Source organism: Artemia sp. Qi Xiang Cuo, chromosome 6 (assembly GCF_049724085.1).
Source record: "Artemia sp. Qi Xiang Cuo chromosome 6, ASM4972408v1, whole genome shotgun sequence".
NCBI classification, from domain to species: domain Eukaryota; kingdom Metazoa; phylum Arthropoda; class Branchiopoda; order Anostraca; family Artemiidae; genus Artemia; species Artemia sp. Qi Xiang Cuo.
In genome coordinates, this window is record NC_142799.1 from 28436133 (window position 1) to 28450301 (window position 14169).

At 37.4% G+C, this 14169-nt stretch overlaps 1 protein-coding gene across 1 annotated transcript in view; it reads left to right on the plus strand.

Annotated features, from left to right (window-relative positions):
* The window catches only part of nes (lysophosphatidylcholine acyltransferase 3 protein nessy), an 80016-nt gene that overhangs the window by 36982 nt on the left and 28865 nt on the right, over positions 1–14169 (plus strand). The window contains exon 3 of the mRNA XM_089090122.1: positions 6117–6239. Coding sequence (XP_088946248.1) covers positions 6117–6239 — 123 coding nt within the window. The remainder of the gene's footprint in view (positions 1–6116; positions 6240–14169) is intronic.

Consider the following 14169-nt stretch of genomic DNA (forward strand, 5'->3'; position numbering starts at 1 on the left):
TCCTTGCTCTGAAGACTGTGGGGGGAGTGTCCTGCTCAAAGGTATAATTTTCCGAACCTTTAACTGCGTGGAACGAAATTGCTATCTCAAAATTTTGACTGGATGTGTTTGGAGAAATGGTGGGCGTGGAGGGGGTTAGTTGCCTTCCAATTACTTTCGACTATTAAAAAGGGCACTAGCCATTTCAATTTCTAATCGAATGAATCAATTTCTAATTTCAATTTCTAATTTCCTTTTTGAAGTTTTTACGACAACGCGTTCTATAAAAACTTTATATGCCCCCAGGGCATAACTTACAACCCTTGTCCTGAGGGCTTTGAGGGGGTTGTCATCCTCAAAGACCTAATTTACAGAACATAAAACTACGCTGAATAAAATGGCTATCTCAAAATTGCTATTGGATGTGTTTTGAGAAACGGAGGATGTGGAAGGGGTGTTAGTTGCATTCCAATTACTTTAGACCATAAAAAAGGGTACCGGCCATTTAAATTTGTAATCGAATGAGCCCTGTTTGAAGTTTTTACGACAACGCGTTCTATAAAAACTTTACGTTCCCCTAATGCAAAACTTCCAACCCTCGCCCAGAGGGCTTTGAGACGATTGTCATCCTCAAAGACCTAATTTACAGAACATAAAACTACGCTGAATAAAATGGCTATCTCAAAATTTTGATTGGATGTGTTTGGGTGAAAGGTGGGTGTGAGAGGGGGGGTTAGTTGCCCTCCAATCACTTTCGACTATTAAAAAGGGCACTGGCCCTTGTAATTTCCAATCGAATGAGCCTTTTTTGAAGTTTCTGCAACCACGCCTTCTATAAAAACCTTATATGCCCCCAGGGCATAACTTACAACCCTTGCCCTGAAAGCTGTGGGGGAGTGTCCTCCTCAAAAACATAATTTTTATCTGGAAATCAACTACGCTGAACAAAATGGCTATCTCAAAATTTTGATTGGATGTATTTGGGGGAAATATGGGCGTGGTTGGAGGGGGGGCTGGTTGCCCTCCAATCACTTTCGACTATTAAAAAGGGCACTAGCCCTTTGAATTTCCAATCGAATGAGCCTTTTTTGAAGTTTCTACAACAACGTCTTTCATAAAAACCTTATATGCCCCCTGGGCATAACTACAACCCTTGCCCTGAAGGCTGGGGTTTAGTGTCCTCCTCAAAAACATAATTTCTATCAGGAAATCAACTATGCTGAACAAAATGGCTATCTCAAAATTTTTATTGGACGTGTTTTCGTGAAACTGTGGGCGTGGAATGGGTGTTAGTAATCTATCTTTCACCATCCTATTCAGCTCCCAGCTTTCACAACTTGCTAAGATTGGGCAAGAAGAGCACCGTAAGGTACCCCAAAAGAATGCTGGTCGTGACTACTGAGAGCTGTTATCCATATCAATTCTTGATTCTCTTTGTCCATAACTTCCATTCCTTTTGCTGTTCATTTTTTTTTTTTTTCACTTCCATAATATGTTTATGGATAGCCTCCTTACACCCCTGCTTCCTCCATCCTCTATCAAATAGGTCTTGTTTCAGCTGTCGCCAGGTAGGATAGCAATCTATCTTTCACCATCCTACTCAGCTCCCAGCTTTCACAACTTGCTAAGATTGGGCAAGAAGAGCACCATCCCCATCATGCTTCTATAATCAAATCACCCAAAACCACCATACTATCATAGTCATTAGTTAACATATATAAACAAATATCACCCCAAATCTTATCAATTTGAGGGCCAAATCAAGGAAAAAGTTGGGTAAAACCTAGCTGATTTCTCCAAATTCTTAAAAGTGTCTCTGTTCTCGTTCAACATTACTTTTTTTCATGCTAAATAGTAGTTTGCGGTACCTTTTGTTCTCCATCCAACTGTCGCCATTACTTCTTCAATTCCAGCTCCTCCTGCGGAGAGCGTTATTGCTCCGCCAGCTCTAAGACTGTATGGTGTCTCTCCATCTGATAACCCAATATCCGTTAACGTAATCTTCAGGAACCTATAAATGGTCGCATAATCGATGGGATTATTTATGAAGGCATCGCCTCTGATTGTCCTAAACAGGAACCCGTATGAGAACGATAAGCCGCATTCTTTTGCAAAACTAAGGTAGTCTTGCAAAGCTTGAACCGGGCAACATTTTTCATCATGCGTCCGGAAAATAGCAAAGGTATTAGAATTTCCCGGCCTAAGGGTTTTCCCAAACGTATGGTTAAACAACAGACCCTCTTTATCCTGGAAGAAAAGAATCTCTTTACTTTTAGTTAGAGCTAAATCTGAGGCTCTATATCCTCCAAAGAACTGTATAATAAAGAAGGCTATATTTCATAAACATTCTAAGGCACCTGAATAATCACCCTTTGTTTTGAGCAACACGGAGTTAGACTACAAATGTATTGCCAGCCTTGCCAGTTTCCAAATTTGAAAAGGTATCGCTTGTTTTGGAGTAACTGCATGTTGAGTCTGTTGTGCCCTGATAGCTGCTAAGAGAGTCCTCACTTCGTAAGATTTGGCTGGATTCCCTGAGCCTGATTCCTCTGACCAGGTTTTGGTGCGGCTTACAGCATTGAAAATTGCAGTGATTTGTCCAATAAGGGAATCGACTGTCCCTGCTGCCAGGGTTCTTTTACATCCACAATCTGATTGATGGGTCACTAAATTCGGGCACTCAAAACGATGTAAAATTGTTCTTCCCTTTTCTTCTCTCGATATCAAAAAGAAAACAATATTTCTAGGTAAACAGTTTGAAAGCTTTTTATCAAGACCCTTCAAAAAGTGCTCTAGATCCTCCTGCAATCTCGATTTCCGTTTCCCATAAGATGAGGTCTAGAGCAGATTAACCAATTCTTTTCGCCTGGTTTCCCATCTTATAAGGTTATGTTGGGTATGAATCTGCAATCAAAATCGAAGCATTTTAGATTTTGAACAATTTTTATTTATCAAAATCATCATTTTTCATCAGATACAAATACATAATAGACTTGCATTTACTTAATATTTTGAAATTTGACTCTTACAGCTACTAGATCACTTTTCAGACCTTTATTATCATTGACATATCCCTTCTTCGAAGGAAAACGCGAAACCTTCTTATCTCCCTTTGTCCCTAAGGGCAAGAAATCTCTGGCATATGTTTTTATCATGGGCCACCATGGTGCTTCTTTTTTTAAAAGGGAGCACAATTGTGACTTTCACTAGCATTTTTAACTACTGATGTAGAACATGTGGGATCATACAAAAAGGGGGGAAAACATAATAATTTTCCAATGGAGACAATTTGTGGGTAAAGAAGTCAATTCCAACTGCGCCAGGTTGCGGATATGGCGAATAGAAAGGCAATGGAACCCCTTGAAGATCATGTTGAACATTTGATTGCAGTGCTATTAAATCAAATGTGTGCCCCCTCCCTTCACCAAAGGCTTTTTGCAATTTTGACCATGCCCAGCCACTAAGCATACAGTGTTGTTTCTCAATCGATCTTGAAGGCGCATCTGCAAGATTCAAACTCGAGGGTACATAAATCATATTCAAACAAATATTCAATTTTACAACTGATAGGAACAGTTCCTTCAATATCTTGTGAAGATCCCCAGCAACGCCCCCTGAAAAGGTCTTGCTATCAACAACCGCTTTGTTATCCACCTTAGCTATCACCCGGGAATCTCTGACCAGTTCTGAAACAGCTTGGATGGCATTTAAGACGGCTTTTGCCTCTTTTACATGTATAGGTGAAGTTAAATCAGAAGGTGCAAAGTAATCAGAAAACTCCAGAACTTTATTCTCGGGTGACCTAAAGCAGCAGGACCATTTGTAGTTGCTCGCATCCGTAAAAATCACCAGCTCTTTATGGGCTGTACTCCTCCAAGGGAAAACCCTTGGTGAAGCTTTTAAACCTCCCCAAAATCTTATCTCTTCAATCACATTTTCCGGTATTTTCCCTCCTGGAGTCTTTTTTCTTTCCCAGCCTCCCAAACACGAGGACAAAGATTCTATGAAAAGACGTACACGAGGGAAAGCAGTGTTGAATCTTACTAACTTTCCAATACACCTCTGCGAGTTTTTAAACTTTACGTAAGGTTTTCCAAGGAGCTCAATCCTCAAAGTTTCAAATTTCTCCACCTTATCCTCTGGTATTATAAAGGAGCCGCTTTTAAAGACAATAAACATGCCCAGATGTTTCACTTTTGAGGATGAATGTAAATTCATTTTATTTGATATAAACAATCCTAATTTTCCCACCAGCGATATTACGAATATAACGTGTCGTTCTGCCACAGAGTGAGAATCGGGGCCAGGGGGAATGTATTGAAACCCGTCATCATAATGCTTCCATCCCCATCCCCCCGCTTTCCTGTAAATAATGGCTGGTATTTCTGAAATTCGCGCATAAACATATGGAGATAATCTAGAGCCAAAAGTCAACAGAGTCCAAACCAAAGACCAGTCTTCTTTGTCTTCTATATGTACTCCAGGGTATTTAAATCCAAGGCACGTTCTGCTAGTTGGCGTGACGAAAATGTGATCATAAACACTATGTTCATCTACCGAAAAACCTTCACCATCCACATTTAAATATGGTTGTATATCCAACAATGTGTCTAACGAAAATGGGAGATCTTTTTTCCATAAATTCAAAAATTTTTCATCGTGACATAGCCTAGGTTTCTCTGGTTCTATAGTAAGTCCCATTACCAGTTTTGGAGGGTCACAATATCCTACCTTTCCCCATGGCAGCACTGATCCATTACGAATCCGTGTTATAACAGTGTTTTTAACAAAATCGTGAAACAGGTCCACTGATTTTGAATTAGGAAATTCTGCTGGAACTGGTACAAATGAATCAAAGGAAGTTCCTCTATAGACAGCCATATACGGAACAATGTAAGTTTCTAAGTCAACTCCACTAGTGATCAAACATAAAATTTCTTCTTAATGTGTGATACCTATCACTTGTGAGACTTCTTTCCAATGCGATATGTGATTCACTAAATTTCCGGCGATAAAACGTCGAGTGTCTAGGACTACATACTCCTTTCTTTGAGCACAATGATCAAAACTCATAAAATTGCTTGCATGAGGGTGGACAGGGGTTTCAACCGGACTCCCTTGTGCATTTGTCCATGTCTCTGGTCCACAATTTGGAATCTAAAAATATTTACCTTTTAGACGTTTTACATATAAGCAAAACTGAAATTGATTTTAATCTTTCTCAAAGGTCTTTTTCTTCCTCTATGCAGTGGTTCCAAATAAATTTTTGGCCAATTCCTACCTAGCCATTCTTAAAACATAATACTTTTTTCATCGTAATCAATTTGTTATTCAAACTTTTACCTTTAAATTTTTTTTTTTATTTATACCATTTTGGAGCAAAATATTATATTACGGTTGACGTATCAGTAACTCTCCTTCTACATAGGGCTGACCTTTTTGAATTATTTATAAGCATTAAGAAAGGTAGGGCCAATTTCCTTATTATCCTCATGAAAGTTTTCTAACGGCCTCTCTGTTTTGGCAGAAGTACACCGTGTTCTTGTCTTACAACAGAAAAAAAAAAGTTGTTCAACCTATTTCCACTTCTCTTTGCCACTTTCTAAGAGATTAGATGAACTTTGGTGTTAACTGCCCTATCTTTTGTAAAAGAGTGACTTTCCTTTATGACCTGTTTTGTTTTTTTATGATATTAAATCAATTATATCTAAATCTTAATTTCAGTTGTTACAAGGGGAAGGGGAAGAAGAGTGTCAATTTTTGATGAGTGAAATGGAAACTAGTAATCCAAAGGGACAGTGAGGTCTTAATTTTAAGTAGAAAAGGATAGGGGGTTGTCAGGGTATTTCTCATTGAGGAGAGGGAAGAAGGTGCATTTTTAAGGGGAAATCTGTTAGGCCGGTATTTTCTATCCCTGATTTTTGGAGGTATGCATATACTGAACAAATGTGCGTTTAACATTAGTCAAATAAAAAAAAACTCGAAACAATTGGGGTGATTTTATTTTCAGTGTCCCAGCGATTCTTGGTTAAAGACAAATGAATGATCATTTTTCTCTATTTGTTTTTGTCCAATTTATATACAAAAGTTGAATATTAAATGATATAAGGTCAGTGCTAAAATGATTTTCTTTCTAGGTTTTGATATAGTGCATTCATTAGTAGCTGTTCTAGTCACGTATATCTCTTTGCATGTTGCTGGAGGGACAACACTTTCTGTTGTGTTTTCTTTTGTATTTCATATGGCCTACCTCCTAGTCGGTAAGTTTTAACTATTATATGACAATAAAAGAGGAAAAAAGCTAGCGGAAAATCCTGGCCTATAGTTTTTCTAAACTCTTTAAAATGGTTGAATTTTAAGACAATAGATAACAATTTATTAGATCCAAAATATAATAAGCTGAAGCCTTGCCACGATGTTTAGGTTTCATTGCTTACCCAAAGATTATGCTAAAAACAAACTCATTCCACCGTGAGTCGGGGGAGCTTACCATGAAACAAATTCTCAAGTATTATCTGAATTATAGGTGCTGGGTGAGGTAGAAAAAACGCCTGGTCCTGCTGCAAGAAGAAGGAGAAAACTATTAGTTCCGTCTAGCGGCTTTAAATTCTACTGTTAAGACCTTTGTGCTTTTAAAGGAACTCTGAACGATTGTACTGCTTATGGTATTAGTGTTATTTTAATCTTTTTTTTTTATACTCAAGATTTTTTTCTCTGGGTTTTCATCGATTTTCTATTGAATCTCTAGTAGATAATTTCTTATATTTTTAACGTAGCTCTGTCGTTTTTTTTTTCAAAACCCATAAGGGGTTTTTTTTTTTTCAAATCCCAGAAGGTTAGTTAAAGTTCAGTTTTCAAACAGTTCGTGGTAACAAACTATAAGTAAGGAACGACCCGGCTCAATAGTAACCGAAACTCTTAAAAACGAAATTTTGAAACCAATAGATACATTATAAGATTTTTCAGATTTTTATGCTGATTTGAAATATATAAGTTTCATCAAGTTTATTTTTACCCATGAAAAGTTACGAGCCTGAAAAATTGCCTTATTTTCGAAAAAAGGGAGAAACACCCCTAAAAGTAATATAATCTTAATTAAAATGACACCATCAGATTCAGCATATCACAGAACACTACTGTAGAGGTTTCAAGCTCCTATATGCAAAAATGTGGAATTTTGTATTTTTTGCCAGAAGAAAAATCATGGCTGCGTGTTTATTTGTTGTTTGTTTGTTTTTTTTCCAGGGGTTATTATATCGACCCAGTGGTCCTAGAGTTTTGTGAGAGGGCTCGTTCGAACGGAATTTAAAAGTTCTAGTGCCCTTTTTAAATGACCAAAAAAAACTGGACGGCAACTAGGCCCCCTCCCACGCTCATTTTTTTCCAGAGTCACCCAATCAAAATTTTGAGATAGCCATTTTGTTCAGCTTGGTCGAAAAATCTAATAAATATGTCTGTGAGGATGATTTAATCCCCCACAGTCCCTGGAGCAAGGGCTACAAGTTAATGAACTTTGCCCATTTGCAGAAAAATAGCATTGGTTATTGGGAAATATACAGACGTTTTCAGGGGGGATTTTTTCTGGTAGTAGGTGGGTGAAGAGTTACGTGGGAGGATCTTTTCATGGGAGAAAGGACATTGCTATGAAGGGGCGCCGTATTTCCCAGCATTATTTAAAAAACGATCAGAAATTAAATTTTAAAAAACGAGTTTTTTTCAAATGAAAGTAAGGAGCAACATTAAAACTTAAAACCAACAGAAATCATTACGTATATGATTGTATTCGCCCCCTAGTCAATACCTCGCTCTCTACGGTAAAGTTTTTTTTTTAGCACAACTCCATTAAACCAAAAATAAGCAAAAATAAATCAAATAATCTACCAAGCGTGAAATTACCACAAATCTGCATCGATGTTGTTTTTACTTTTATAACTTTAATAAATCAAATAATATTAACATTTTGATTACTAAATATCAGTTTATGTATATTAAACTGACAGTGCACATTCATTTATATTTTTGCAGTAAAGTGCAAATTATGTTCTGGCCTTGGAAAGGCATAGACGTTTTGAGCCCTACTCATGTTAATTTCTGCTCGTTTTGAGCTTGACTCGGTTATTTATGGTAATTTCTGTTCGTTTTGGGTTTCATTTATTTATCGATCCTGATTTGTGGTAGTTTCACGCTTGGTAGATTATTTGGTTTTATTTTTGCTCATTTTTGGTTTAATGGAGTTCTTTACTATTCTTTGAAAAACTTATTTTGTTGAAAAAGTTTTTTTTAATTAATTTCTGTTCGTTTTATATTGACATAGTCTTTTCAGGGAAAAAGAAAATAATTCTTAAAATCTTTTCGTTTTTTTAAGACTTTATAGTTTGGTTTGCTATTTGTATGCTGGAGAAAAATTTTCAGCAATTTTTAACAACATACACCCTTTTAAAAATCTGGACACAAATAGTAGTTGTTAATATAGTTTTATACCTCCTCTAGCTGACATGCAATGCAAAAATTAATACCATTCGCAAAAAAATCTGTTTACTTTCTTTTATAGCTTGGTTACACTTACACTAATTTGATTTGGTTACATTTTAAGAGCAGAAGTAGCCTCAAAAGTTTGAACATAATACCCTCAGTCGTTCTTGGTATACTGCTGAGATGCCTTATTGGGAATTAGCATTAACACATTGCATTTTGATTTTATCTTAAGGAAACGTTTAGTTTTTAAACATAATGGGCAAATAGGAGGGTGGGCATGGGAGGGGGATTAGTTGCCCTCCAATCACTTTTGATTATTAGAAAGGGCATTAGCCCTTTCTAGTTTTAATCGAATGAGCCCTTTTCGAAATTCTTAAGACAACTCCTTCGATACGAAGTGCCCTGGTCTAAACAAAAAAAGAGAAAAAAATAATAATACATTGTACCCACATAGATCTTTAATATAAAAATGTCAAGCCTTCCAATCACTTTCGACTATTAAAAAGGGCCCTAGCCCTTTCAATTTCCAATCGAATAAGTCCTTTTTGAGTTCCTACGACAACGCTTTCTATCAACACGTTATATGCCCCCAGGACGTAAAATACAACCCTTGCCCTAAGGGCTGTGTGGGGGGGGGGGTGTCATCCTCAAAGACCTAATTTCCAGAACTTTCCACTACGTTGAACAAAATGGCTATCTCAAAATTTTGATTGGATGTGTTTGGGGAAATGGTCGGTGTGAGAGGGGCGCTAGTTGCTCTCCAATCACTTTCAACTATTAAAAAAGGCACTAGCCCTTTTAATATCCAATCGAATAAGCCCTTTTTTAAGTTTCTAGACAACCCTTTTAATAAAAACCGTATATGCCCCCCGGGAATAACTTACAGCTCTTTCCCAGAAGGATGGGGGGTTGTCATCCACAAAAACCTAATTTCCAGAACTATCAACTACGTTTAATAAAACTGCTATACCAAGATTTTCGTTGGATGTGTTTGGAGAAAAGGTGGGCGTGAAAGGAGTATTATTTGCCCTCAAATCACTTCCAACTATTAAATAGGGCAGTAGTCCTTTCAATTTCTAATCGAATGAGCCTTTGTGAAGTTTCTAGGACAACGCTTTCTATAAAAACCTTATATGGCCCAGGGCATAACTTACAACCCTTGACCTGAGGGCTGTGAGGGGGTTGTCATCAGTAAAGACATAATTTCCGGACCTTTCAACTACGTTGAACAAAATGGCTATCTCAAAATTTTAATTGGATGTGTTTGGGGAAATGGTGGATGTGAGAGGGGTGTTAGTTACCCTCCAATCACTTTTGACTCTTAAAAGTGCACAAGCCCTTCTAATTTCCAATCGAATGAGCCCTTTTTGAAGTTTCTACAACGTCACTATCTATAAAAACCTTATACGCCCCAGGGCATAACTTACAACCCTTGCTTCGAGGGTTCTGAGGGGTTTATCATCCTCAAAAACCTAATTTCTAGGAAGTTTAACTACGTTGAACAAAATGGCTATCTAAAAATTTTGATTGACGTGTTTGGCGAAAAGGTGGACGTGAGGGGGGGGGGGGGTTAGTTGTCCTCAAATCACTTTAGACTATTAAAAAGGGCACTAGCCCTTTGATTTTCCAATCGAATGAGCCCTTTTTCAAGTTTCTTCGACAAAGCTTTCAATAAAAACCTTATATGCCCCCAGGGCATAACTCACAATCCTTACCCTGAAGGCTTTGTGGGTAGTGTCATCCTCTTATATATAATTTCTGGACCTTTCAACTACTTTGAACAAAATGGCTATCTAAAAATTTTGATTGGGTGTGTTTGGATTAATGGTGGGCGTGGAAGGGGTGTTAGTTGCCTTTCAATCACTTTCGACTATTAAAATGGGCACTAGCCATTTCAATTCCCAATCAAATGAGCCATTTTTGAAGTTTCTACGTTAACACTTACTATAAAAAACCTTATATGCCCCCAGGGCATAGCTTATAACTTTTACCCTGAGGGCTGTGGGAGGGGGGTTGTCACCCTCAAAGACCTTGAACAAAATGGCTATCTCAAAATTTTGATGAGATGTGTTTGGGGAAATGGTGGGCGTGAGAGGGGAGTTACTTGTTTTCCAATCACTTTAAACTATTAAAAAAGGCACTATCCCTTTCAATTTCCAATCGAATAAGCCCTTTTGAAGTTTCCACGACATCGCTTTCAATTAAAACCTTATATGCCCCCAGGGCATAACTTACAACCCTTACCCTGAGGGCTGGCGGTGGGGGTGGGGGGGGGTTTCTGTCATCCTCAAAGACCTGATTTTCAGAACTTTCAACAACGTTGAAAACAATGGCTATATCAAAATTTTGATTGGATGTATTTGGGGCAATGGTGGGCGTGAAAGGAGGATTAGTTCCACTCCAATAACTTTCGACTATGAAAAACGCCACTAGCCCTTATAATTTCCAGTCGAATGAGCACTTTTTGGAGTTTCTACAACATCAGTATGTATAAATCCTTATACAACCCTTGCTCCGAGGGTTCTGAGGGGGTTATCATCCTCAAAGACCTAATTTGTTTAACTACGTTGAACAAAATGGCTATCTAAAAATTTTGATTGGTTGTGTTTGGGGAAAAGGTCGGCGTGAGAGGGGGGTTAGTTGCCCTCAAATCACTTTCGACCATTAAAAAGGGCTCTAGCCCTTTGAATTTCCAATCGAAGGAGTCTTTTTTCAAGTTTCTACGACAAAGCTTTCAATAAAAACCTTATATGCCCCCAGGGCATAACTTACAACCCTTACCCTGAGGGCTGTGGGGGAAGGTCATCCTCGTAGATATAATTTCTGGAACTGTCAATTACTTTGGACAAAATGGCTATCTTAAAATTTTGATTGGATGTGTTTGGATAAATGGTGGGCGTGGAAGGGTGTTAGTTGCCTTCCAATCACATTCGACTATTTAAGTGGGCACTAGTCATTTCAATTTCCAATCTTATGAGTCCTTTTTGAAGTTTCTACGACAATGCTTTCTGTAAAAAGCCTTATATGGCCCCAGGGCATAACTTACAAACCTTGCCCTGAGGGCTGTGGGGGGGGGGGGTTGTCATCCTCAAAGACCCAATTTTTAGAACTTCCAACAACGGTGAACAAAATGGCTATCTCAAAATTTGGATCGGACGTATTTGGGGAAAAGGTGGGCGTGAGAGGTGGGTTAGTTGCCCTCCAATCACTTTCGACTATTAAAATGGGCACTAGCCCTTTGAATTTCCAATTGAACGATCCTTTTTTGAAGTTTCTACGACAACACTTTCTATAAAAACCTTGTATGCCCCCAGGGCATAACTTACAACCCTTGCCCTGAGGGCTGTGGGGGAGTGTCCTCCACAAAAACATAATTTCTATCAGGAAATCAATTACGCTGAACAAAATGGCTATCTCAAAATTTTGATTGGATGTGTTTGGGGAAACGGTGGGCATGGAAGGGGTGTTAGTTGCCTTCCAATGACTTTTGACTGTTAAAAAGGGCACAAGCTCCTCTAATTTCCAATCGAATGAGCCCTTTTCGAAGTTTCCACGACCACTCCTTCGGTACGAAATGCCCTGGTCAAACACCAAGAAACCAAAAAAAAAAAAAAAAAAAAAACATTTTGCCCATATCGTTCTTTACTTAGGCTGCGGTATTGCGCTGCCTATGATTAAACGGCCTTTGCGATTCAGGGGTCATTCTTAAAGAATTAGAACAAAATTTGAACTTTAGCGTAAAGAATGTAAGAGGTATTGGCATAGGGGCCAACCCCCTAATGTACGTAATAATTTCTGTTTTGTTTTAAGTTTTAATGTTGCTCCTTACTTTCAGTTGAAAAAACTTGTTTTGTTTTTTATTTTAGAAGAGGAGATGAACTGAACTTCTGCTGTAGCTAGATTAGAAGGTGAATCTTGCATCAAAATGACCAACTTGTATAGTCGCTTAATTGTACATTAGCTCACCAATCAATTTGTATATTAGTTTAATTGCTTCCCAGCGTTTCTTAAACTTTGGTTGTTATCATTTTGATGACATGGTGAATTGCCGGCAGGGAGTTTTCATATTTTATAAGAGATGTGTGTTTTGACACATTTGCTAACTCAGGGGGCAGTGTAACAAATTATGCTCCTCTAGAAAATGTGCCCAGATAGGTTGCATTGTTATTATCACTTTTGCAGCCATTAAAAACAGGCTTACGAAAGTGAATTGGCATTATCATCCTCAAAAATATTAACGGATTCATTCGATGAATTTCTCGGCAGAAAAGTTTAAATCTGATGTCGTTTTCGTATTGGCACAATTTTAAGTCTAGAGGTGATCCTAACACACATTTTTTTAAGCTAGGTGGCTTTTATGCTACTGATAAAATTAGCCTTTGAAATTCGTCACATACTTTGTATTGGTTACAGTCGTGCAAGTTACGATGAATTGATTAATTAAATGGATTTCAAACAGTTCATGGTAACGAACTATAAGTAAGGAGCGATGCGGCTCAATAGTAACCGAAACTCTAAAAAACGGATTTGTATATCAATAAATACATCAAAAGAATCGGCCTATTATGCTGATTCCGAATATTTAAATGTCTGCAGATATTTTTCTGGTGGGGGGGGGGTATGTGGGAAGATCTTACCATTAAGGATTTTGTCGTGGGGTAAGGGAATTAATAACTCAACAAGAAGACAAATTTAAAAAAAAGAACAGCAAATAAAACATAATAACGGACCAGGAGAAATGTTGATTAAAACGTTTTGGACGCAAAGTTGATGTACCAAGGGCAGTAAAAAAAAAATCTGATTGTTTGAATTGGTGAAGTGTAAACATACTCAATCATATTTATGGTAAAAATCAGGAAAATCGAGAATTCAATTTTTAAGTAAAAAGCAATTTCGTTATTATGTAGTGTTATGCCATCTAGCGTTTGATGACACTTGGTATTTTTTCAAGCTTTGCAGTCGTTTTTTTTGTCACGAGCTGAGATCAGACAGTTATTGCTGCACTGATTTTGCAAATCGCTCTAATTAAATTAATTGTACTTATTATTACACTGGGAAAATGTCAAGTATCGTCAAATGCTAGATGACGTTGATAGTCATTTTTTGTTGACACTAGTGCCAGTTCCCACTCTTATAAGTTACACATACCTTTTGAGTCACAGTGGCATTTGGTTTGCTTGGTTTTCTCAATGAAGTCAACAATAAATGTTCGAGCAATTTATGGATGCGTTTAAAAAAAAGTCTATATGCAATTACGCAGTTTTTGGTAGTAGTGGGAGCCAAATTAGATAAAAAAGATCAGAAGAAAAAAATAAAAGAAGAAGACCAGAAGAAGAAAAAAAATCTGTATGCAATTACGCAGTTTTTGGTAGTAGTGGGAGCCAAATTAGAAAAAAAGGTCAGAAGAAAAAAATAAAAGAACAAGAAGACCAGAAGAAGAAAAAAAATCTGTATGCAATTACGCAGTTTTTGGTAGTAGTGGGAGCCAAATTAGAAAAAAAGGTCAGAAGAAAAAAATAAAAGAAGAAGAAGATCAGAAGAATAAAAAAATCTTTATTCAATTACGCATTTTTTTGTAGCATTTGGATCCATATTATAAAAAAAATGTCATAATAAAAAAATAAATGAAGAAGAAGACCAGAAGAAGAAAAAAAATCTGTATGCGATTACGCAGTTTTTGGTAGTAGTGGGAGCCAAATTAGAAAAAAAAGGTCA